The sequence below is a fragment of the Amphibalanus amphitrite genome, unplaced genomic scaffold (assembly GCF_019059575.1).
Source record: "Amphibalanus amphitrite isolate SeventyFive unplaced genomic scaffold, NRLGWU_Aamphi_draft 000089F_arrow, whole genome shotgun sequence".
NCBI classification, from domain to species: domain Eukaryota; kingdom Metazoa; phylum Arthropoda; class Thecostraca; order Balanomorpha; family Balanidae; genus Amphibalanus; species Amphibalanus amphitrite.
In genome coordinates this window covers 1,085,001-1,109,753 of record NW_024881585.1, presented here as the reverse complement: position 1 = coordinate 1,109,753, position 24,753 = coordinate 1,085,001, and the positions used below count along the sequence as shown (strand labels likewise).

General features: G+C 48.0%; 1 protein-coding gene across 1 annotated transcript in view; it reads left to right on the top strand.

Annotated features, from left to right (window-relative positions):
* The first annotated feature begins 503 nt into the window (after positions 1–503).
* Positions 504–24,753, top strand: part of LOC122380003 (sodium bicarbonate transporter-like protein 11) — a 266,840-nt gene continuing 242,590 nt past the window's right edge. The window contains exon 1 of the mRNA XM_043362737.1: positions 504–751. Coding sequence (XP_043218672.1) covers positions 619–751 — 133 coding nt within the window. The 5' untranslated portion in view covers positions 504–618. The remainder of the gene's footprint in view (positions 752–24,753) is intronic.

Sequence of the window (24,753 nt, the reverse complement as noted above, 5' to 3'; positions counted from 1 at the left end):
GGTATTTGCAGTCTAATGGCGTTTACGGCATATCTGTATATCTATTCTATGATTTTATATGATTTTTTGAACATATGCCGTTTTTGGTCGAAAACTCAGAAATCATGACGTCACTAAAACCTCGATATCTAAAAAAATTCCGACCGATTTTTTTAAACTTTGTCACAATAAATTGATCAATTCCCTACAGGTATTCAAATTTTGGCGCGCCTACGGCGCGCCGTTTTTATGTTATGGCTCGGCAAAAAAGTGGGGGCGTTAACGACCCCCCCCCCCCCCCAGGAACTTGCTGGTTAATATACACTTATCATGTTGAAATTCAAATCGCGGCATAAGCATATTGCACTATGAAGATATTATTATAAGATTGAGTGGATGCAGCAGCTGCAGCAGCGCGAGAAGGGATCTGGCTGCGCGACGCCGACCCCTGGGTCGTCTCGGCCTCCCCGGCTGGCCGTTCGGGGAGGCGCTACGCCCGACGGCCGGACAGCGGACAGCGGCGGGTGCCAGAGGGCCCGCTGGCCCAGTGGCCCGGTGCAGGTGACGCAGGGCGGAGGTCAGCGCGCGCTCTCGCCACAGCAGTGTGCCCACCGACAGCCGTGCCAACTCACGGCCGCAATGGGTAAAACAGCCGCCAACGGTGCACCCGATCCGCAGGAGGCGGAGAAGGGCTCGGCCGCCCGAACGCTGGGTGCCGCACACGGAGCGCGCACGCGCACCGACAGCTGCGGAATATACTCCTGGCACAAAGGTATTGGCAGCCGGAACACTGGCCAAACGGGTACTGGGCATGAAGGGAGTTGAGGCTTAACCCTCGCCTGTATTGGTGTTTTGTCCAGGTGGGTGACGGCACGTGATCGCCTAAGGCGGTGGGGTTAGAAATGTTTTTGTCGCTTAATGCTCCATGCAATTTCTGCGACTTTTTGTAAGACGTTCACCTTTTCTCGCTTTAAACTGCTGGGTTCCAAACGATGACTATCCTCACGCAAAATAACATGAATTGAGCTAACAACTGAGTCCCAAAAACGCATAGAAAATATTTTTTAAAAACTTCTTTTGAGGAATAATTACGGAGCGAGCGAAGCGAGCGTAGTCTTTCCTTAGATTAACCCTCTAGTGCCCCCGGTATCATATCTGTAAGTCAATTTGCAGAAAATTCGCGTGCTAATCCTGAAGGCGAAAATTGTTGAAAACCCTGCTGTATCAGAAGTGGTACGTCTTGGCAACCACCTGGTGGCAAAATTTTTAAGTAATGATTTCTCAGTTTCCCACCAGGTGATTTTGAAGAGGGTCAGTTTGTCCTTTGCTGAAAAGCTATTTGAGATGCAAGTGTAAATTTTAGCATTTAAAAAACAAAAAATAGTTATTTGGAAAGAAACTTGGTATACTGTGAGACAAATGTCCAGCATTTATCACAGTACGTTGCAAAACATCGCAGCTATTTCAGGGTCAAAGATATGGACCCCTAATTTGGGGGATACTAGATATGATACAGTGGGCATAGCACTCCAATATTTTCTATGAAATTTTCGCCGCTGCAACATACGGTGTGCCAATACCATAGTTTTCTCAGGTGATAAGCATTGCAATGGCCTGTGAGTCATTGAAAATGACGATGGTACAAGATGCATAAATTTGTGAAGTTCGCACCTCTGGCGTCAGATAACTCTATTTCGCTCCAGACTCGATATTTCATAACAATATTCGTACGCTTATGCCGCCTCTCATCCTTGTCAATCACCTAACATCTAGCTGTCCATGAGTGGCCTTACGTGCCTCATACATCTCGACTTTTCTAACGCTCATAGGAATCTGGTTTTCCAACTGTTTGACGATGATAACAGTGAACTTTTTGATCTGCAGGACACTAGCAGACCATATCTTCTAAAACCACGTTAGGAATGACATGCCATCGATGACAAGCTTGTTGATTTCAAGGGACGATCATCCGTGCAAGCATTTATACTCGTGAAACCAAAATTGAGACTTGACTATGTTTGGGAAAGGAGGATTCAGCGGTCTCTTGCACAATTTCGATATTCCAACAGGGTTTGTGGACGGGCTTATGTCTTGTGGGTCTATGTCTTAGCTGGGCATGGCCGAAGACTTGCATTAGCAGCCAGCCAGCATTTTTCATTCATATTGGAGAACGACTCACAATTTGTTTGCGATTCAAATCCCCTCCGTTCATCCCAGTAGTAAGAGATTGAATGTGGAGTGGAAAACTACACCGTCATCGTCAGAGGAAGCTAGCTAAACGGACTCGCCATGAAGACAGACGTCAAGACCGAAGGACGTGGTTCCTTTGATTTACGCATCCAAGAAGTAGGCAACCATGCACTGCTGCCAGGATCCAGCAGGTGCCTGACACCTGGCAAAAATTTTTACTGCCAGGTATGTCATTTGTTGTCATATATTGACATATGCCGCCAAGTATGGTAGCTGATTGCCACTGAACAAATAGGCTTTATACTAAAACATGGACACTGACCATAAGAATACAAGTTAAAGTGCGGCATTGCGTACGCTCACCTCCATATGAGGTCAATGAACATTGTGCAAGTTCCTGCCGATCGGTACACAGTTACCTGTACCTTTGCTGTCTGACACGTACAATTACGGTTACTGCACTGGTCACTGGTCAGTGCGCGGCTGTTGTACTGACGCCGATGACATGAGGACCGCACGACCAGTCAAAGTGCTAACTGACGATTCACAGGCTGAGAGTTTCAGTCACCAGGGATTGTCCGGCTATCGTGAAGATAAACCAACATCGTCTTTGGCATTGATTCCGGTCCGTCGGCAGGCTGTCCAGCATTTTGCATCAGAACTGCTTCACTTCGACCACTTACCGACCAACCGTAATGTCTTCATTTTTGTATCAAGTATGTATAATGCACGTTTGAGAAGCATGGCCCACATGTCTGAATTTGAAAAAATGCACAAGTGCAACGCGCTGTATCGTGGAAATTAAAGGAATAGAAGGCACTCGTAAAAAGATGCCTATGATTAGCGTTGTTCCCTTAGTACCGACTGAAAGGGCATTTTGATACAAGTAGGATGCCAATGAAATATTAAGAAAATGTTATGATAAGTGGCGCACAGTAAAGGATTTCTTGTTTGCATTTTACACATTTTAACTGCCGCTTTTATCTCTGAATTTTTTCAAAACATATATCTCCTCATCTATGTCTTCACTTCCTTCTGTGTGGTCTGATACCACTAAAAATAACCAAGTGGAATGCCCAATGTATCATATTTGATACACAAATTATTTCCGAAATTTGAACTGCGAAAAAATTTTTGACTTCAGATTTCGAACAAGGGACCCAAAATGAATCATAGGTCACGAGGTGCTAATTTTAGGAACCGTGGAACTATGTGTGGGCATTAGAGGGTTAACAGAAATTTCTGAGTATGAGCGGCCGGCCGGCCGGCCGGCCGTGCGGACGCTTTTGCGAGGCTTATATCTCAGCAACCACTTGACCGATTTACATGCGGTAATTTTTGTAGGGTTGCTTCATTCCTTCTACCAAGTATTGGACTATTCCCGATGCATGTGGGTGACCCCTTATGCACGTGCCACGTGCAAAACGAAGAGGTGTCAGTTTTGTAATTGTTGCAATATCTCGGTAACTACTTGGCCGATTGCGCTGAAAGTTGGCATGTAGGTAGGCACCCACTGGGCACTGCATATCCATGTGCCAGAGTTGGGGTGCTGCTGCACATGCGCACGTGCAGGGGTCGATTCCAGATCTCGAGAACGGCTGGACCGATTGCGCTCAAATTTGGTACACAGTTAGGGACCGGTTAGTAGCGTGCCGTGCAAAAGTCAGTCGGGACCTATTTTGCACGTGCGCACGTGCAGGGTGCTGCTTCCAGATCTCGAGAACGGCTGGGCCGATTGTGCTCAAATTTGGCACATCGCTAGAGACCGGTTAGAAGGGTGCCTTGCACAACTCAGTTGGAGGTACCCCCTCGCAATTTCGCACGTGCAAGGCTCACTCTCTCGCTCGCTCCGGTAGTCGCCCCAAAAGGCGTTATACTGGTTGATTAGTGATTATCTTGATTGGTATTGGGGCTCACAAAGCATGTTTCAGAAATGACGCGCCACATAAATTGGCGCAAAAAGACTCTGTTCAAAGATCTCAGACATGCCGGTGATCTAGATTATGCATCAGGGCTCAGGGCTCGGAATCAGTACTCGGTCCAGGGCGGACTACTGCGTGCTGATCTGCTTCAGTATTCGAAAATATTTCATGCAAAGTGTACTCATGCAAATCATTTTGCTCATGCAAATCATGTTTCATGCTAGTAGTGCTAATCAGTTACCAAAATTTCGGTATACCAGTCGGGGAAACTGTGGTCAAATCTTCCATTTTTGGAAGCGTTCCATTTTTGGAATGATTTTCCATAGATGGGTACGCATCTTCCAAAAATGGGTACGCTGACGACGTCATCGTACCCAAATATAGAAAATGTTGCGCATATGTTGGAACTTACTGATTTCCACCGACCATGAGGCAAATGCGACTATCGCCCCTGGTCGCTTTCAATTCGCCATAGTGAAGTGTACATAAGCTGGCGTGGATGTCTAAATCCTAGCGTGGATGTAATTTATGTAATTTTTCAAAGTAATGAGTGGTGGAAAATTGACAAAAATTTACCAACAAACGATGGTTTTATAGTATTTTATCAAACATTTTGTAAGCAAAAAGCATCAAAAACGAAAAGTAAATATCCTTAAAAGTACTTTAGTGATGGGCCATGCTTGTTTGATACCGCCGACTATGTTTACAGTGCGGATTGTCGGGACGGAGTGCGGGGTCTCCGGGATGGTAGTGGCTAGTAAAACATATATTTGTTGCTGTTTTCTGCATTTATTAGCATATTGCGTGGTTGATTTCAAAATTTTAAGGCTTTTGCCAAACATTTGGGTGGAGTTCTCGTCATTTTTTAATGTTTTCCTGGAATATGGGACGAATTAAATAGGCGTTGGTGCGCCGTTTTTCGTGTTACTTTCTATCGAAGGATTGCATGAATCTTCAATTTATATGAGGGATAGTAACTTTAATTTAAACCATTTTTTGTCAGGACTATAGCTGTGTTCCTCCTGGTTGGTTATTGACCAGCTGTTTTCTCTTCTGAATTATGACTCCTCTATAGAAGTAGAAATAGGAGCAGTGCACCAGGACACCATGCTATTATATCACTATCTACTCTGACATAACGTGCCTGTATTACCACTTACCAGCACTATAGCACTGCTGCTTCTCCTTATATCGTTGATCCTAAATGGCAAAATCAGCCATTAATGTTACACATTTAAAAGGGCTGTAACTTAAATCAAAGGATGGGAATCACAGTTGGGAACACTGAGATTAGACCTTCCGCCTTCCATTTTTGGAAAATGCATACCCATTTATGAAAGGTCCTTCCAAAAATCAAAAGCTTTCAAAAATGGAAGATTTGACCATGAGTTTCCCCCACTGATGCCGATACCGAACTAATACCGATTCGGTATTCGGTATTATATACCAAAAGCATTTGGTATTTTGTCGGTATTAGAAAATCGACTGCTGGCTGCTGCCATCATATATTTGAGAGTATTTTTTGAAAACCTTCTGAACTAAAACTTGATTTGTTAAATGGCATTGGGTGAAGAGAAAAAGCAACCATGACACATTTCTCCCCAACGCTTGATGTCATAACAAATGGGGCACAAACTTTAACTGTACTACCAAACACATCAATCTACCAAGGTTAAATGGCAGCTTATCAGTGCTGGGAAAGTCCAAAACCATAAGGATAATTAAATATCTTGCAAAGAAAGCCAATGTACAAGACATGAACATCACCTATGTATCAATGTTAAACCCTCGCCCTGGCAGGGGCGGCGGGGGGGGGGTCGATGCGACCCCCCCTAAGGTTTTTAAGAGCAGGTTTTTACGAGCACGACACTCGTTAAGAGCTGCCTGTACAACCCTTGAAGACCGGCGTGGTACTCCCAGGCGCTGATGAGTGCCCTCAGAATGGCCGGTGTGGGCCATCAGAGGTGCCAGTGTGCCGTGTGGGGCTCACAGAAGCACTGGTGTGGAGCCCTTAGAGCACGGTTTCGGAGTCGGAGTCGGAGTCGCCCGGAGTCGTGGCAAGCAGCCAGGAGTCGGAGTCGGAGTCGGAGTCGGTCCAGCTGCCTCGACTCCGACTCCAGAAAGTTAACTGAACTGAAGTCTTAAATTCGTGCTATCACTTTTCAGTTGTTTTTAACCAGTGCACAGTGGCCCTTTTTCAGAATTAGCACGCATTAATTCCCACATTACCTGAAAGTGGTGCAAGACATCACCACGTGATCAAGGACGCATTCCCTGCCAATGCAAAGAGAAGAAAAGAAACGAACTGCCCAAGGAGATTCGGCCCGACAGCTACAGGCCGCCCGGCCCAAGATTTGGCGCACGTTCGCACGGCTCGCCCGCCGGCCAGGCCGCTCCGAACGCAAGTGTGGCCACGGTACCTAGATAGAGAACTGTATGGCGAGCCCGCCAGCCGACCGCGCTGCACTGACCGCCAGGACGCCCCAGGGCGTCACGTGACCGCATCTGCAGCTGTTGCCAGCCACCGTTAGTCGGCCCCGGCCGGGCAGCAACTAAGGTCAGCGCGACGCGAACAATACAAACACATAGGCGCTTTTGACGTTAGATCTTAAGCCGACCACGGGACTTGTGCGGCTTGGACATCAAACGCGACAAGAAATCGGACAGTTTTTCTTGGGCACAGCGTTATGCCTACATGACATTTCAATTAGCACATCTTATGGCAAAAGTCAAGCCACATTTAGGCGCACACCAGGTGACACCAGCTTCGAGCCAGGTCAATGAGCTTAGTCGTATCGAACAGGAGCCACAGCCGCTCGCGGACTGAACTGGCTCACGTTATCCACCGTAGAAGCAAAATGGCGCAAAATGGCGCGATGCCCTTTGGTGGACATGGTCAGAAGAGATCGGCGATTCGAACGATGTATAATACGACATGTTCCAGAGTGTTCTACTTAACATAAAGCTTCATATGTATGCCGCCATCTCCAGTTAATAATTGTCCTGTTATTGTGTCCACAATATTCGGCAAAAGTGGTCTATTTAAGTTTATACAATGAAAATAGTGGTTTCTAGGGCTTCTACGTAAACTCAGCGTCACAGCCATGCCACTAATTTTTAATATTTTCTCATCAAAAGTCTTACAAATTGATGTTCATCTCACCCTACTTTTTAGGGTCCGCCGGTGGTGTCCGCGCGCCTCTCGACAAACTTCGATTTTGCGGTCAGTTGTACCAACGATAATTATTTTTTAGGAGGTAAAAATGGCACCATCGGATAGTTTGGAATGTTTTGCACACGATTAGACTGCTTTTTACCCAAAAGAAGAGAAAAAATATTTTGAATTTATGCGTGCTAATTCTGAAAAAGGGCCACTGTGCAGTGTCCAGTGACCCCACGGCAAAATTCGCTTCCGGTGATCACAAATAACTTATTTTTTCACTCATCTTGTTTTTGTTCTGAAAAGCTAAAATTGCATCTTACAAATTTCAAGTTATGTCATAATTTAGTAGGCAAGCATTTGTATTCGCGTTATAACTTCTACTATCCAGTGTCAAGCACTTCATGACAATTGTATATTTACTTTCTTCTTTTATCGCTCCAAAAAGTGCCTAACACAGACCGACATGATGGCGATGCCCGTGCACTGGCGGTCGCAGCCGCTAACAAAAGGGGGCCAAAGTCACACTCACGGGGCATTACATTTATCCGTCACCGGGGGGGGGGGGGTGGATGATCGGCCAAGCTTATACGCGTGTAGCAAAATCCAGGGGCGTCGCCACGGATTTTTGAGTGGGGGGTCGGGTTTCTAGTCTTCACCCGATGGGTAGGGGTGTTTTTTTTTTTTTTTGCCACACTTCCCAGTTTTGTGCGTGCGTATGTGTGTGTGCGCGCGTGTAACAAATCGGCGCGCAGCGCCGCGAAATTTGGTATAACCTATTAGGTAGGTATACCTACCTACATCACTTGCGTAAAAATTATCACTGGTCACTTAAGGTCAGGTCGCCATGTCAAGTTCAGTTATACGGTATACCTCTATCAAACTTTCTCCTCTCGCCATTCTTGTAGCTTTTCTCCCATAACTTCGAAATTTGGTACACTATATACCTAATGTATGGGGTTATACGTATCAGCAATTCATTATTCTGAGGATTTGCATCTATGATCTGGAGGCAGGTCAAATACGTGACCTCATCATTAGAAAATAATGAGAAATTAGAAAAGCACGAATCAAGGCTATATAAACCAGGTAGAACGCTCCGGGAAAAAAGTTGGAAACAATAAATTAGTTGCGGCATTCCCTGATGACGCGAATGTGGGTCAGCGGCCGGCGGCCGGCGGCCGCTAACATTGTATGAGGATGAATGCACGGAACTTTTGCTTGTTGTAGATTGCGCTAGGCAGTTAAATGTTAATGTTAGGATATGTTTCGAAAGTAAATTGAACGACGCTTCGAACGCCGTCAATGAATTTGCGATACGACGACTATTTGTTTAGTTAGAGCCGGCGAACTTTTACCTTCCGACCGCGCGGGAAGGCGATATGGTGCCACACTGACGGTTTTTACGATAGCTCAAAATTCTTTTGAGCTAAAGAGCTGAAATTTGACATGTCCAATCTTTTGATCAAGCTGGATCTTCTGGTACAAGTCGCATATTTAAGGTACATCAGGTTGTTGACCTATACTGTCTCTCGTGGGCCTCTACACAGTCCAAAAACAACGCAATTTCTGAACACTCAGTGCCAATAAATCCTTCACAGAAAGATGACACTTGGCAGAAAGAAGAGCTGTCGGTTTCTTACCGTTCGTATGTGTTGTGTTTTCACAAGAGTTTAGTAAGGTCAGGCCCCTCACGTGACCTCCCCTCATAACTCAATAGGACTAGGTTTGCTATCATAGAAGCGTTTATCAATCGCCGGAAATCTTAGCCGATCCCACTGGACACTGGATCCATACCCACATGCATGTGGGTATGGAGGGCCAGGAGGGCCCCAGGGGCCCTCCTGACTGGCCACTCCCTCTGAAATCCACAATAACAGCGGGCTGCGGCCACGGTTATGTATTAATGCTTTTCACTAACAGAAATACAACAACTTCAACCAGCACAGTGCACGCCGCCACAACAGTCCGACCCACGTCCCTGATATCGACTAGCACCCGGCCGGATGCACATACGCGGAGCCAATCAGTCCGAATGTGACCTGCATGATGCATCTTACAATTGCTGTGTCGCATAGCGCATGGCACAGGACGATTCCTAGCAGCTGTCGGCTGGAGTGGAGAAACAGCACGTTGCGACACACCGCGCCGGCGACAGAGCTCAGCACTCAGCAGGGCTGGTTGGAGGCTGGAGCCGGAGGTAAGGGCGGACACAGGCACAGACATTGCAGGACAAATAACAGGATGTCAGTTAGGGATATAATTCAAGACGAATGATTCAAGACGGACTGAAATAATGCAAATTTTGCTCACTTGGATACCAACTTCAAACTTGACGTTTATAATACTACGGAAAGAATGGGCGCCAAAAGATCAGGTGTTTCTAACAACTCAAGATTTAGTAAATAGAAGTTGCATATGATGGAACAGCCCGAAGTGCAGACAAGCACATATTTTTGGTAATAGCTATCAGCTGTCCTACTCCTCTCCTTCCTTCATCAACTACTGGACACATCTGAAGCATCATATATAGGTAGCACCAATGTCCATAACAAAAGCTTGCAAGTAGTTTTATGAAGCCAGGGGAAACATGCCTACATCATGCGTGTAAGCTCAAAATTACACATGCATGACAAAGGAAGCGTATGTAAAGAGAAGAGTTGGCAAAAGCATTTCATAGTTAAAATTATTCAAAACTGCACACAGGGCAAACATAAAAAGCAGCAAGTGTGCTGTTCTGTTATGCTAAGAAATAGTCCAAAACAAAATACATCTTTTCATGTTTGAACTGGTTGTTCTTCTATTCCACTTCATCCATATCTTGATTACAGATGGGCTGTTGCTGTAGGCTGATGAAGTGACACTTGATTGCCTTTGTGAGAGTTTCAGTTGCAGCCTCCTAGGTACTGCACTGGAAAGCAGGTTGAATTGAATGCCTCTGAAAGATAGGGATATAGGCAAAGTTAGCTGTAGTAGTGTCAATGATAATAGACATGACATTTTTGTCCTTTCACATACATTTGTTGAAGTACAAAAAGGTACAAAATAAATTGGTTTGTTTCAAGACACGCACACTGCACAAATTGCCGCACAGACATTACACAGGCATATGAAATTGGTACCCATAAAACTTGATGATTAAAAAGGTCAAAACTAGCAATAATAATTAAAGTAAAAGTTACAATCACAATCATTAAATGACTTGACATAAGTCACAAGACGCAGCGTTCCTATTCACTTAACGAAAGTTTTTATGCTTTCATTATCCTCCACATATCAATCAGCTTGATACCAGGCTGTGCAATAGTGGGTACATAACCCCATGTTGCCATTTTATTAGAGCAAGTGGGGTTACAACAACAATGCTAATGTCAAACCCACATCTGCAACCCGTACTGCAGTTTCAATCACCTTACAACTTACAAGCACACCTTCTGGCAGTTTGAGAGGCAGAATGGTCATTACTACTTTCTCCTCATATTCAACACATATTCCCTTTATACAGATAGGTACAGTTTAGACCTGGTTATGGCAAGCATTTTCGAGAAAAGATATGATAAAAGTCCAAAACAAAGGTCAAGAGAAACAACACCAACATAAAACACCGACTATGTAGCACTAATACTGTCAAATTCATAAAAATATATACATGAGTCGATCAGAAATTCACTGTAGATTTCGAAAATGGTGTCAAATGCCACTCAAATACCCCCATTCGCATGTACGAAGCAATAAAACACTGACCTTCAATTCCGCGTGCCATTCTCCATAGGCCACTGTGTATTAAATAACGCGTTCACTGATCGCAAAAAATGAGACCCACATATGACGCGTTTGCTACCAGCCAATCAGCGCTCGAGATGCCGAACGCTGATTGGTGGAGAGGGCTGTCGTTAGCAGTCCATTACACGTTGTTTTCCTTGAACATGTGCGTGAGCGCTGATGCTGCTCACGGGTTGTTTCCATTTTTCGTAATGCTGAAGGCACGGGAGCGAACCCCCCTGGCACGAATGCCTCCTGCTTTGAAAAAGTTCGTCAGAAACGCAAAATATCTTTGGAGCCATGACAAATCTGCTCATCATTGCCAGGGACAGGGTGCAACTTATAATGGCGAGTGATGTCTCGAAAGGTCATTAGTGGAAATGTCCATCGATGGCCACCAGCATTTTTTCTACAACTTTTGACGAAGACGCGGTAGAGCGATGACAGCACCTGGAAGGTGTTCACTGTTCAGCTCAACAACACGGATCCATTCATATGCAGCAGGAGGTCCTTTTTCGATCATGACATAACGTTGACCTGAGGTCGTTTTAACGTTAATTCTGAATGGTCAAATTTTAACTCATGTGACGCGTCTCAAAGAAATAAACACGGTGGTGACAAGACAACATATGTAAATACCAAACAAATTCACGGAATCTAAAGTTATTGCAAAGCAAATGTTTCGGCAGAATCTGTCCAGCTAGCTATTTGCCTTCTATGGGCAAAACATAGACCTGAGATGAAATCTGACGCGAAGCTAGCGAAAGAGCGTTGAAAGAGCTATCGAATATGTTTTCTGCTTCACTGTAGCCCTTCTATTGGTGGATTCCCAGTCGCTAACGTATAACGTATACTAAAGTACCGCTGAAATATGCTTTCGACCCCTGATCAATCTAGAGGTTTGCGGAAAAAAGAGCATGCTGCCCGTGACGAGAGAAAGCCGATGATACCCATTTACAAGGTTTCGGGTAATCTCAGGACTCAGGTCATCGCCAATAAGTAGGGAAACTCGGGACCTGCTAGAACTTTGCGAATGTCAGTTGTGATGGTTTTTCGAGGTTCTGATTACGAATGTTACCTATCTTAGTTTTGAACGAAGACGATGACTCCATGCATTTGGGGTAGATCAGGTCAGGTCAGATCGACCAGTACCTAATAGTGGATGACCACCACCGATTGCTTCCTAACGTGTTATACCTACATATGTATAAGCAGCACAACTACTTCTTAAATGTTCAGATGGGCGCTAAGCTCAAAATCAGCTCCAAAATTTTTCCTATACCTAAATTAAAAGCATGTTATGAAAAAGTGAACCAAGGTCATCTTTATTTGAATCAGGGATATCGATTTATTTTTTAGTAGGTGATTAACTCGAGCGCACCGGAAGTTTCGTTGCAATCGGCTCCTTTTTGCGCGACTTCTTTGCGAAAGCCCGAGACGGTTTCATCTGACTCCCTTTCCCCTACATGTGCACTGTACAGCTAGTTGTGACGGTAGCCATGGGGCTGAGGCTAGTTTGTAGTTTTGTAGTTAGGTACTGATCCGACGAATTACTGCGACCATTTTTTTTTTTTAACGATCAGACGAACGCTCGGGGCAGTTTTGGCGCGTCCAATCTTTTGAGGGATAAAAAGGTACAAGAATGGTGGCTACTTAAAAATATTGTTGTGCTGGTGTTCCCCGCCCATAGCTAAATGAACTTTAGGTAATTGGCTAATTGGCTTTAGGGAGCTCTTGAAGCGATTCTGAATCTGATGTATTTGTTGGTGTTGCTGACGCCTGCTTCACTGACATAAAAGCTAAAAAAGCATACTCAGCATCGCAAAAAGTGGGGGGGTCGACACCCCCAGTTTTCAAGAGTGGGGGGGGTCACGACCCCCCCGACCCCCCCGTCGGCGACGCCCCTGGCAAAATCTACACCACGAACTAGACACCACTCAAACTGCGCGTTGAAAATACCCTCAAGGTGGCGCTGCAGTGGTTTACCCAAAACAGACTCAAAATTAATCCAAGCAAAACCGAACTTTTGATCATTAAGCGACCCAAGAAAAAGTGTGAATCTGACATGAAAATCACATTTGGAGACTGTGAAATTGAGCACTCTTCATCTGCTAAAATTCTCGGAGTTAATATCGATTCTGCATTAACTTGGGAGAAACATGTGTCGCAGGTAACGCGCCGCTGCTACTATGTTCTCGTCGGTCTGTCCAAGTTGAGACACAAGATTTCGCTTGAAACTAAGAAGCTGCTGGTTGAGGCGTTAGTTTTCCCGCACATTATTTACTGCTGTACTGTGTGGGGAGGCTGTACTGCCTCCCAAAAGCACCGCATTCAGAAAGCGATCAACTTCGCTGTACGTGTCGTCACTGGACTGGCCCGACGGGAGCATGTGACCCCAGCTCTGCGAGCTCTGGGATGGGCGCGCTTCGAGGGCATGTTGGCGAAGCGAGATGTGGCCCTCATCGATAGGCTGATCTCATCTGACGTGCCGCCGGCTCTAGCTCACATTGTGCAGCGCCGCTCGGACGTAGCAGACCGGCGCACTCGGAGCGCATGTGGAGGCCAGCTCGAAGTCCCTCGTATCTCCACTGAGCACGCCAGGCGCAGCTTCCCCCATAGAAGTGTGTGCACATGGAATCGAGAGATGGCCTCCAAGTGCATCGTCGGACATAGCTGAACCTGACTGTCAATACTTTTAACAATCTTAACCGTATTCACGTTTTTAACATTTATATTTTCATTGTGTTGTTCTTACCGATAGTGTATTTTACTGTGTATGTATTATGTATGCCGAGAGGCCTGAAAAGCTATTTACTGGAGACCTCAATAAACTGATGATGATGATGATGATGATGATGAAGCGCCACGCAGTTCGCATAACTTATGCTACATCCATGTCAATCTTGCGTAAAATTTTTGAACTCAGTTCCATTTACCGTTCCACGGTGTGTTCATCGCGCCGGTCGGGACGTTGCACCATGGCGACGGATCGGTGCAGCATATACCGAAAGGCAGGGGCGGAGCTTCATATACAGTTGGTGGGGCGGCTGCCCCACCAACTTGGTATTTTGCCCCACCAATAAGCGTTTTGCCCCACCAACTTTTGCTGATTTCTAAGACTTTGTTGATTAATTTAAGATTAATTTTTCTTCGCATTGAAGAGCTTTCAGGGGCCCGGGAACGATTTTCAAGTTGGGGGGGGGGGGGGGAGCCAAAAATACCTGACATGATGCAAATGAAGCAGTGGCGTAGTTAGGGGTCTAAGGGGACACGTACCCCCCCCCCTCCCCACCCCCCACCCATCGGGTTCAAAGGGACCCTCGGGTCCGAGAGGCCCTGCGGCGCCATTTGACCGCGCGCTGAGGGTTAACAATGGCCAAATTACGACTCAGAAGGGCTCCATAGGTCTCGTTAGAGCACCTCATGGGCCCTAAATACCACACTAAGATCTCCACAAGGGCCCCACGCCGGCTTCTGAGGGAATCTTGCAGATTTTAAGGGCCCCTCGGTGGTCTCCAAAGGCCCGTTGTGACCGCCAAAACTGTCCTGCCGCCTGTCTCGCGGGCAGGGTGGCGGGCGGCCGGTGGGTCAGCCGAGCGGGCCGCCGCGCTGTCCCCCCCCGCCCCAGTGGGGGTGTTTTGCGCGCACCTGTGTGTGCCGGACCTGACCCCTCTCGCGGCGACGCCCGCCGATAGCTTTGTTCACGGGGAACGTGGTCGGCACGGCGGGCCCGGTTACGTTTGTTTAGCGCGCTGCGTCCGTCCCGGCGGCCGCTGGCGCTGCGTCGCGCCTGATCTCTTTCTTTAACTCCGGTTCGTCGCGTCCAGTTAGTTTGCCTAATACCGTTTGCTTTGCTCCCTCGCTATCTCCCCTGTGTGTGACCCCATTGCCAGTCGTACTTAAACCTGCTGTAAACACATCCCTCGCTCTGTTCTCTCCTAGTCTTCACGCCGTGGGGTTGTTCGTTCCGCTCGGTTCAGCCTCCACGCAGTGTGGTGGTTTTCTGCCGGCTCTTTGCTCATCGCAATATAGACTGTGAATAAGTGCAGTGTTGTGTCCAAGGAAGTGGTCACCTGGAGCGATTGAGCAAAAGACTTCAAGTTAGCGGCACAGTATACTCAAGTTACGCTCTGTTCTCTCCCAGTCTTCGCGCCTTGCGGTTGTTTGCTCCGCTCGGCTCAACCTCCACGCAGTGTGGTGGTTTTCTGCCGGCTCTTTGTTCATCGCAACATAAACTGTGAATCAGTGCAGTGGTGTGTCCAAGGAAGTGGTCACCTGGAGCGATTGAGCAAAAGACTTCAAGTTAGCGGCACAGTATACTCAAGTTTCTCTCTGTTCTGCCTCAGTCGACGCGCCGGGCGGTTGTTTCGTTCCGCTCGTCGCAGCCTTCAAGCAGTGTAATTGGTTTGCCGGATCTTGCTCTTTGCAATACAGACTGTGGAATCAGTGCAGTGGTGTGAAAAAGGAAGTGATCACCGAGAGCGAGGAGTGAGAGAATCAAGATAGCGGCACAGTATATTCCAGTTACACTTCACTTCACTTACACTTCAAACGCAGAATTACCCTCCTCCCTATACCTCCCCCGATCGGGCCATCACGGTCTCTATTCCTCACCTCTGTTCACGCCATTGTGGACTCCGTCCTTACGAGCCCCTGTTGCGCCAGCGCGACTCTTTAACCTTCCCTCGTGGCCTCTATCCTGATCTCTCTTAAAGGTAGCTCGGCACAGTCCCAACCTCGCCCGATCGTGCCATCACGGTCTCTATTCCTCACCTCTGTTCACGCCATCGTGGACTCTGTCCTTACGAGCCCCTGTTGCGCTAGCGCGACTCTTTAACCCGCGCCCTGCTGGGGGGGGGGGGGGGTGTTTGAACACCCCCCCTTGTGGTTTTTCTCGAATATGTTTTTGGTACACCTTATCATACATCAATTCTACACATGTTGTGAAAATTGCAGACCAAGGTCATTCAAGGTCAGGTCACCAGGTCACTTGAAGTGACCTCACCTCATAAAAACTTTCAATGGCTGTCATAGCTACACCGAGTGACCGATCGCTTTGAAACTTTCGGCGATTGCTAAGAGCAATAGCATGTACAAAATGTATATCTCAGAATTTTGATATCGATGACCTAAGGTCAGGTCAATTTTGCGACCTCCCCATTATAAGTCAATGGGAGAAAATTGAAATGCGCCTCTTTTGGATGAAAGACATTATAAACACTCCCAAACACCGAATTACAAGTGGTTTAGACACACTGAACTTGAAAATGGTGTCCGTGACCCTTGTTTATGCCCTGAGGTCATCTTAGGTCACGAATGGTATCTAACAGTTTTTCGCAAATAACTTTTGATAGAGGCATGCTAGAGCGATGAAAACGCCCTAGATGTGTTCAGCTCGACGATACGGATCGACTGATATGCAACATGACCCTTTCCGGTCAGGTCATGACCTTGACCTGAGGTCAAATTTTCAAGTTGACCTTTCAAGGTCAAGTTATAGTTCATTCGATGCGTCTTGGCGAGAGAAACACGATGCCGGTAAAAGTAAGCTCGTACAAGGCTTGGGTCAAAAGTTATTGCAGAAAAACTGTTTCCGAAAAAATCGGCTATTTTTGCAGTTTTTGCCCCCTGCAGGCAAAACCGTTGACGTTAGGTCAAATCTGAGAGAATTACTCAGAAAGGGCGTTAATAGGGCTATCGAATGCGCTTTTCCGCGGCGCTGTAGCTCTATTGGTTCCCGAGTTATGCGTTGGCTTCTTGGAAATTTTCGACATTCGACCTGGAAATCGGCGAAATTTTGCCTTCAATGACCTCTGGTGACCTGACCTTTGACCTGACTAAAAAATTGACCGAAGTGATTTCGTCATTATTTTTTGCGCTCTTTCGAACGCCGCCTTCCGCGTATCGCTACGTGGCCCAGGAGCCGAGTTACAAGGGGGGGGTGTTCAAACACCCCCCCCCCAGCAGGGCGTGGAAATCCAGGACCCCCAGCAGGGCGCGGGTTAACCTTCCCCCGTGTCACGCCATCGTGGCCTCTATCCTTATCTCTCTTAAAGGTAGGCCGGCACAGCCCCGACCTCGCCCGATCGTGCCAACACGGTCTCTATTCCTCACCTCTGTTCACGCCATCGTGGACTCTGTCCTACGAACCCCCGTTGCGCCAGTGCGACTCTTTAACCTCCCCTCGAGTCACGCCATCGTGGCCTCTATCTCTACTTATCCTTGTATCATGAGGGTCTGCGTTTCAGTCACCTAAATGCCATGGACCAGTAGCCAAGCCCAGTCACACAGAAACAAGATACAGTCCACTATAGAGCGCTCGTGACGCACAGGCACACACGTCACCGAGTCGGCGCCGGCTGCTGCGTCTGCGACACCCGTTACTGGCCTCTGAGAGTTCTTACCGGCCTATGAGGGGCCAGTTCTAGGGGTATTTCCCGCCTGTGATGGTCACACACTTATTTTTCCGAGGGTTCCATAACGGCAACTAAGAGGGCCGTCATCGGCGCCTATGAGGGCCCACACCGGTGTCTCTGAGCGTTTCACACCGCCAACTCTGAGTGCCTATTAAAGCCCTATGTCGGCGTCTCTCAGGACCCAACAGTCAACACCTGCGCATCTAAAGGCCACCCACTGGAAACTTTTGAGGGCCCCACACCGGTGACTCTGAGCCCTGAGGGCCCCACCGGCGTCTGACAGTACCATGCCGGTCTCTGAGGACCCCACAAGACTTCTTCTGCCGGCCTAAGGGCCCCGTGCCGGTCACTGAGAACCCCCTGTTGGCTTGTAGAGGGTTCGTGTCAGCAGCTCTAAAGACCCCACGGCCCACACCCGTCTGTATCGGCTCCACACCAGCGTCTATGAGGGCCCAGAGCAACGCCTGTAAGGACCCTTACCGGCGCCTCTGAGAGAATCACACTAGCACCTCTGAGCGCCCGAACCGGCACCTGCATGGCGGCCCCATACCAGTGCCTCTAAAGGCCCCTTACCGGCGGCAATGAGGGCCCTGTACGCCGGTGATGAGGGCCCCAATGAGGGCCCTATACGCCGGAGGGTGCTATCGATAACCGAAGGCATCACACAAGCCCTTAGTGTCGCTGAGCTTTAATCACATAGGTACCGGCCTTCCGAGGGCGCCACGTCAGTGCACTCATTGTCCCACACCCCTCCCTCACACCCGGAGTGGGTAAACTGTGTTATACCTTTATTATAGCAACGATTTTACCACCGTTGTACGTTATGTATTTCTCAAAGTTGACTCAAAATGGTCTAGTATAAATTCTGGCCTGCCAAACTCATGGCCAAGGCCAGGCCCAAACCAAAGCGGGATGACAATAGCAGATGCTGTAAATCGATACTGTATCAGCAAGAACCATTCAGATGGCTAGGAAAATGCCGTGTGATGATGTTTAGATGTATAAAGAAAATAAGAAGGAAAGAAGTCCGGAAAAGGGAGGAAAAATCCTTTTACGCTGCCTCAATGTTGAGGGGGCGCCGCCCCCTCGGCTCTCAAGTTGGGGGGGGGGGGGCAAGCGCCCCCGCTGCCCCCCCCCCGTTTCCGGGTCTATGAGAGCTTTGGAATGTCTGTTTAATGCAAAATAATATGTCTGTAATGATAGGAATTGATTCAGTGTGGCATTTTATTCAACTTTATAATCGGACATTGTGGGTTTGACGACTTTTTGCCCCACCAACTTCCCTGGAAAAGGTCCACCTATGCCGAAAGGTCGGGCATGCGGATTATGACCTTACCACTTTAAAACAGTTCGGAAAAGTACAAATACCTCTTGCATGGAACAAGCATGTGAAATCCAGAGAGCATTTTCAGACTATGACGTTTACCCACATAGTTGTGTGGTGGTGCAGAGTAGGTAGAGAGTAGGTATACCGACCTCTGAAGACCCTCCACAGGTTCCTGAATTTCAAAATTGGCATCTGAGGGCCGCGTGCAGACTCCTTCGGGGCTTCGCAACGGCTCTACTGGGGCTCACTCAGCCTGCCTAGTCCTACTGCTAAAAAGATTGCTCCTGGTCCCTGGGGACTTCATCGGTCTCTGCCAGCCCCAGGACCCATACAAGCTCATGGGGCCCCGGCGCCGAAATATGAGGGAATCTGCACGGGACCATCGGGACCAACGTTAGGCTCTGCAGGAGTCTGCGTGAGTCCTCAGAACTTCAGAAGCCCACCCCTGTATGTGTTCACTTAGATGCCAGTTTAGGGCCCTCAGAGACCAGTACAGGGCCTGCAAAGACCAGTAGGTTGAGACCATCAGATACCGAGTTGGGCCCTCAGAGGCTGGTGTGGCCGTTACAGGCCAGCACGGGCCTTCAAAGGTCAGCGTGGGGCCTTAAAAGACCGGCATTGGCCGGCGTTGGACCCAGAGGCCAGCAGAGGCCTCAAAGGCCAAGTTGGGCCCTCAAAGGCCGATGCGGGCCCTTAGAGGCCGGCATCGGGTCTTCAGCAGCCAGTGCGGAGCCCATATTGATATTGGTACCTAAAGGTCCCAGAGACAGAAATAAGGTCAGCAGAGACTGTCGTGAGGTCCCCAGACGCCGGTTTGGGCCTCTGACCTGCCGGTTTAGAACCCCCAAAGGCCAGTGAAGGGCCCTCAGAGGTCGATGTGGGCTCTTAGCGGTCAATGTGGGCAAAATTCTGGCAAAGCCTAAGGTCAAAATTCTGGAGAAGGTAGTGTGCGAGGACCTGCTCCGTGCATGTCTTCCTGCACTGCCTCCTTCCCAGCACGGATTTCTCCCAAAACGCTCTTGCATGGGCAACCTTACCTGTTTCTTGGAACACTGCTGGACCTCACTGACAAAGGGATCGCAAACGGACGCTATCTACACAGATTACTCGTCAGCTTTTACCAGTGTAAGCCACAAGCTGCTTTTACACAAGCTGGAGCACTCTTTTAACATATCGGGTCTTGCACTTGGCTGGGTTGAGTCTTACCTTAGCCAGCGGTCCCAGCGTGTAGTGCTGGATGGAAAACACTCTGACTGGACTCCGGTCATCTCCGGAGTGCCGGAGGGCAGCATCTTGGGCCCCCTGCTCTTCACCTGCTTTGTCGCTGACCTCCCTAAACACATCGGGTCATCCTGCTTGTCATACGCTGATGACGTCAAAATTTTTCACCGTGTGTCCTCTCCTGAGGATGCCCACGCCCTTCAGGCTGACTTGGACCGTCTCAGCCGGTGGTCGAGGACCTGGCACCTGAAGCTCAACCCGGCCAAGTGCAGGACCATCACCTTCACTCTGCGCTCATCACCTCATGTCGCTTCATACGCGCTCGACGGTCACCAGCTCGAAAGGTGTGTTAGCGTGCGTGACCTTGGTATCATCTTAGATAGCAAGCTTAACTTCGCAGACCATGTTGACGCTATAGTCTCGAAGTCGAACCGCATGCTGGGCTTGCTGATGAGGAGCATGCAGGTCTCGACACGGGTGCATCGAGCGCAGTTCGACTGTGTCGCAGCCCTCACCGCCTACAAGGCGCACGTGCGTTCCGTAGGCTCAGGCCCGGGTGACCTACGCCCGGGTGGCCTACGCCCGGCTGACCTACGCCCGAATTGCCTACTCCATCGAATGTCTACGCCCGGGTGACCTACGCCCGGCTGACCTACGCCCGAATCGCCTACTCCATCGAATGTCTACGCCCGGGTGACCTACGCCCGGCTGACCTACGCCCGAATCGCCTACTCCATCGAATGTCTACGCCCGGGTGACCTACGCCCGGCTAACCTACGCCCGAATCGCCTACTCCATCGAATGTCTACGCCCGGCTGACCTACGCCCGGCTGACCTACGCCCGAATCGCCTACTCCATCGAATGTCTACGCCCGGCTGACCTACGCCCGGCTGACCTACGCCCGAATCGCCTACTCCATCGAATGTCTACGCCCGGCTGACCTACGCCCGGCTGACCTACGCCCGAATCGCCTACTCCATCGAATGTCTACGCCCGGCTGACCTACGCCCGAATCGCCTACTCCATCGAATGTCTACTGCTCCCCTCCTGTCCGATTAACGAGTGAAGATTTCGCATACCAAAGTGACCCTTCCGGGGGAACCGGCACCCGCAGTCAGGTAACAATGGGAAGGGTCGGAGGGACCGACCGCCGCGCCGCATGGTGACAGGTGATTCCCGGGACGTCCGAGCGTCGCCTTTCAGACGCATCGCCGCCTCCCCCCCCCCCCCCCCCCGCCGCGCCGTGCCGCGCCGCACAAAGCAGACGGACCCTGTCGCGGAGCGAACTACCCGACCAGGCTGTCATCATCGGCGGAGAGCCTGAACTGCTTTTTTAATCGTTGAGCTGATCAAGCTTGAGTAGCCATGCTTGCGTATTTCACGCTTCAGCCCTGCTGTGAGCCATGTTTTATGATTTCTCATTTCAGATCTTAACAATGATCTTAGGTAGGAAGAACCGTGAGAAACGCCCCTCCCCCTTAGCCCTCGCCGGTATAGGTGGGGGGGGGGGGGGGTCGAACAGCCCCCTCTCGGTTTTCGCAAATAACTCGCGTAAAAACCCGCTGATCGCGACGGAACTTTCATTACCCTCGCGTTCATCAATTTTACACCTACCCTAACAATTTCATAACCCTGACGCAAATGACCTTTGACCTGTGACCTACTTTTCGAGACCATGTTTGGCCGGAATCGCGATTCGGCGTATGTCGTCTCCTCTTAGCCGCGCGTTTGCACTCTTTTCGTGGTTTCAAGGGTTCAAACATGTGATATGATATTGCTCCTATGCGTTAGGGTGGGTGTCAAGTTCACTTGAAGCTCAGGACAGGTCACTGACCTTAAATGAGCTCGGTTAACTTTTACATGTTTCTAGGCTAGTTTTTTTTTAGCTTAATTCGAATTTAGCAGCCGGGCAATTCCACGACAAATCACCTAATTTTTTTCCAATTGTTCACCATGACCTCTCCGATTTTGCTCAAATTTGGCATGTAAGTTGACCTATGGGCACTACTTCGTCCCAGGAAATTTTTAGTCTCTAGGTCACAGGAGTCATGAGATATGGGTCATGCAAATTTTTAGGTTTTCCGGAACACTGAAATATAAAGTATTTTTTATCTCTGCAACGGTTCACCGGATCAAAAAAAGTTATATATGAAATAAGAAGCGCAAAGGCTGGTGCGTCTAGCAAAAATGTGAACGAAACCCCAGGGTCATTTTTTGACCCTTTGACCTCGTGACCTTTTCTTGACCCCGTGACCTTTCAAATTTGTCCTATTTTAAAAATTCTGATTTTTTCTATCAGAGATGTCTTATCCATGCTCTTAATAGTGGTATGTGATTTGGTTGGTATATCGGACCCATTGACCTCAAACTGAGGTCAACAATGTGGTCATGACCTGACATGAAAATGACATCTGACGAGAACGTCGAGAATCATAGGCAATATGGGTGTCATATGAAAGCTTACTTCACGGAGAATACATTGGTGGTGTTTTTGAGTAGGTATGGGCCGGGTCAAGGTCACATTAGGTCAGTGACCTAACACAGCATTGTGTTCTTTGAAGGTGGCGTATTTTATTTGTTTGGTAAGCCCAGTGATCAGCACACAATAAGAAGGAAACAAAACGTCATAAAACACCGTCTGCCTTTATTCAAAAAGCACAGATAAAATGCATTCACCCATATACACACACTCGCACAAACACACACACATACATACACCTTGTTCGAGGAAGATCTTTCAAACAAACCTCTAACACACGTGGTGTGAAGAACGAGTCTCAGAAGACTAGGAGAGCTTGAAGGCTGCTATGGTGTGGGAGTCGAGCGGTACAAAGCGGTGAAACGTCCTGGTACCTACTACCTACCCTTCACCGTGCGGGCACTTGTGAACCGTTCTCTTTCGTTTTCGTCTTCGTTCCTGCTATTTGCGTTGCCGAAACGAAGAAGAGATGCATTTTATCGGTAAGGTGGTCCTCACAGTATTACCAATACCATCGCATGCGCTTTTGCCATGCGAGGTGGCAAAAAATCCACTCACATTGAACACCGAAATCCTCGGCATGATGACATATATTTGCAAAATTGTATTTGTTCTTGTACTGGGACGCTGCTCCGTCAGAGAAGTAGTGTATTTTTTAGTCTTGGGCATTCATTTCCAATGTGGGGAATAACCACTGCCTGAAATGCCGCTTCAGCTCCCGCGTCAGCTCCCGCAACGCAAATAGCAGAAACGAAGACAAAAATGAAAGAACGCTTCACAAGTGCCCGCATGGTGAAGGGTACCAGGACGTTTCACCGCTTTGTACTGCTCGACTCCAATACCATAGCAGCCTTCAAGCTGTCCCGAGTCTTCTGAGACTCGTTCTTCACAGCGCGTGTGTCACTGGGGTTTGTTTGAAAGAACTTCCTCGAACAAGGTGTATGAATGTGTGTTTTTGCGAGTGTGTTTATATGGGTATGTGTGCATTTTATCTCTGCTTTTTGAATAAAAAAGACGTTTTATGACGTTTTGTTTCCTTTCTATTGTATGCTGATCTCTGGACTTACCAAACAAATAAAATACGCCACCTTCAAAGAACACAATGCTGTGTTAGGTCACTGACCTTATGTGACCTTGACCCGGCCCATACCTACTCAAAAACACCACCAATGTATTCTCCGTGAAGTTAGCTTTCATATGACACCCATATTGCCTATGATTCATGACGTTCTCGGCAGATGTCATTTTCATGTCAGGTCATGACCACATTGTTGACCTCAGTTTGAGGTCAACAGGTCCGATATACCAACCAAATCACATACCACTATTAAGAGCATGGATAAGACATCTCTGATAGAAAAAATCAGAATTTTTAAAATAGGACAAATTTGAAAGGTCACGGGGTCAAGAAAAGGTCACAAGGTCACAAGGTCAAAAAATGACCCTGAGGTTTCGCTCACATTTTTGCTAGACGCACCAGCCTGTGCGCTTATTATTTCATATATAACTTTTTTTGATACGGTGAACCGTTGCAGAGATAAAAAATACTTTATATTTCAATATTTCGGGAAACCTAAAAATTTGCATGACCCATATCTCATGACCCCTGCGACCTAGAGACTAAAAATTCACTGGGACGTAGTAGTGCCCATAGGTCAACTTGCATGCCAAATTTGAGCAAAATCGGAGAGGTCATGGTGAACATGCCTAGGTGATCTGTCATGGAATTGCCCAGCCATATGAGCATTTACGAAGTAGTTTTGGTGCCATTGTAACATGTTACGAAGCTGTCAGAGGCGGTTGACACCTACTACGAATACCCGGCAAAACCACTACTGGTTTACCTGAACTGACCTGACCCGACCTGGCCTAAAAGCATGAAGACATCATCTGAGATAAAAACTAACATGATATTCGTGATCAGAACCCCGAATAACCCCGTAGCAGCCACACTTTACGACCTAACTGGTCTCGATTTTCCCGACTTTTTGGCCATTGACCTGGCTTGGAAGGTCAACCAATGACCTAGGACCTTAAAATTGGGTATCATCGGCTTCCTCTTGTCACGGGAAACACGCTCGTTGTTTCGCGAAGCTCTAGCTTGATCAGGGGTGAGACGGCAAGGGGGGTCCAACGGACTTCCCCCGCCCTTATACGTTTGCGGCTGTCAAAACACCAATACTGGCGAGGGGAAGTGTGTCACCGCAAGACTAGTTATTTGACCATATACTATTAGGTATTTATCTATATTTATTTATTTACGATCTCAAGCCTGCACGTGGTAGGTTTTAAAGCT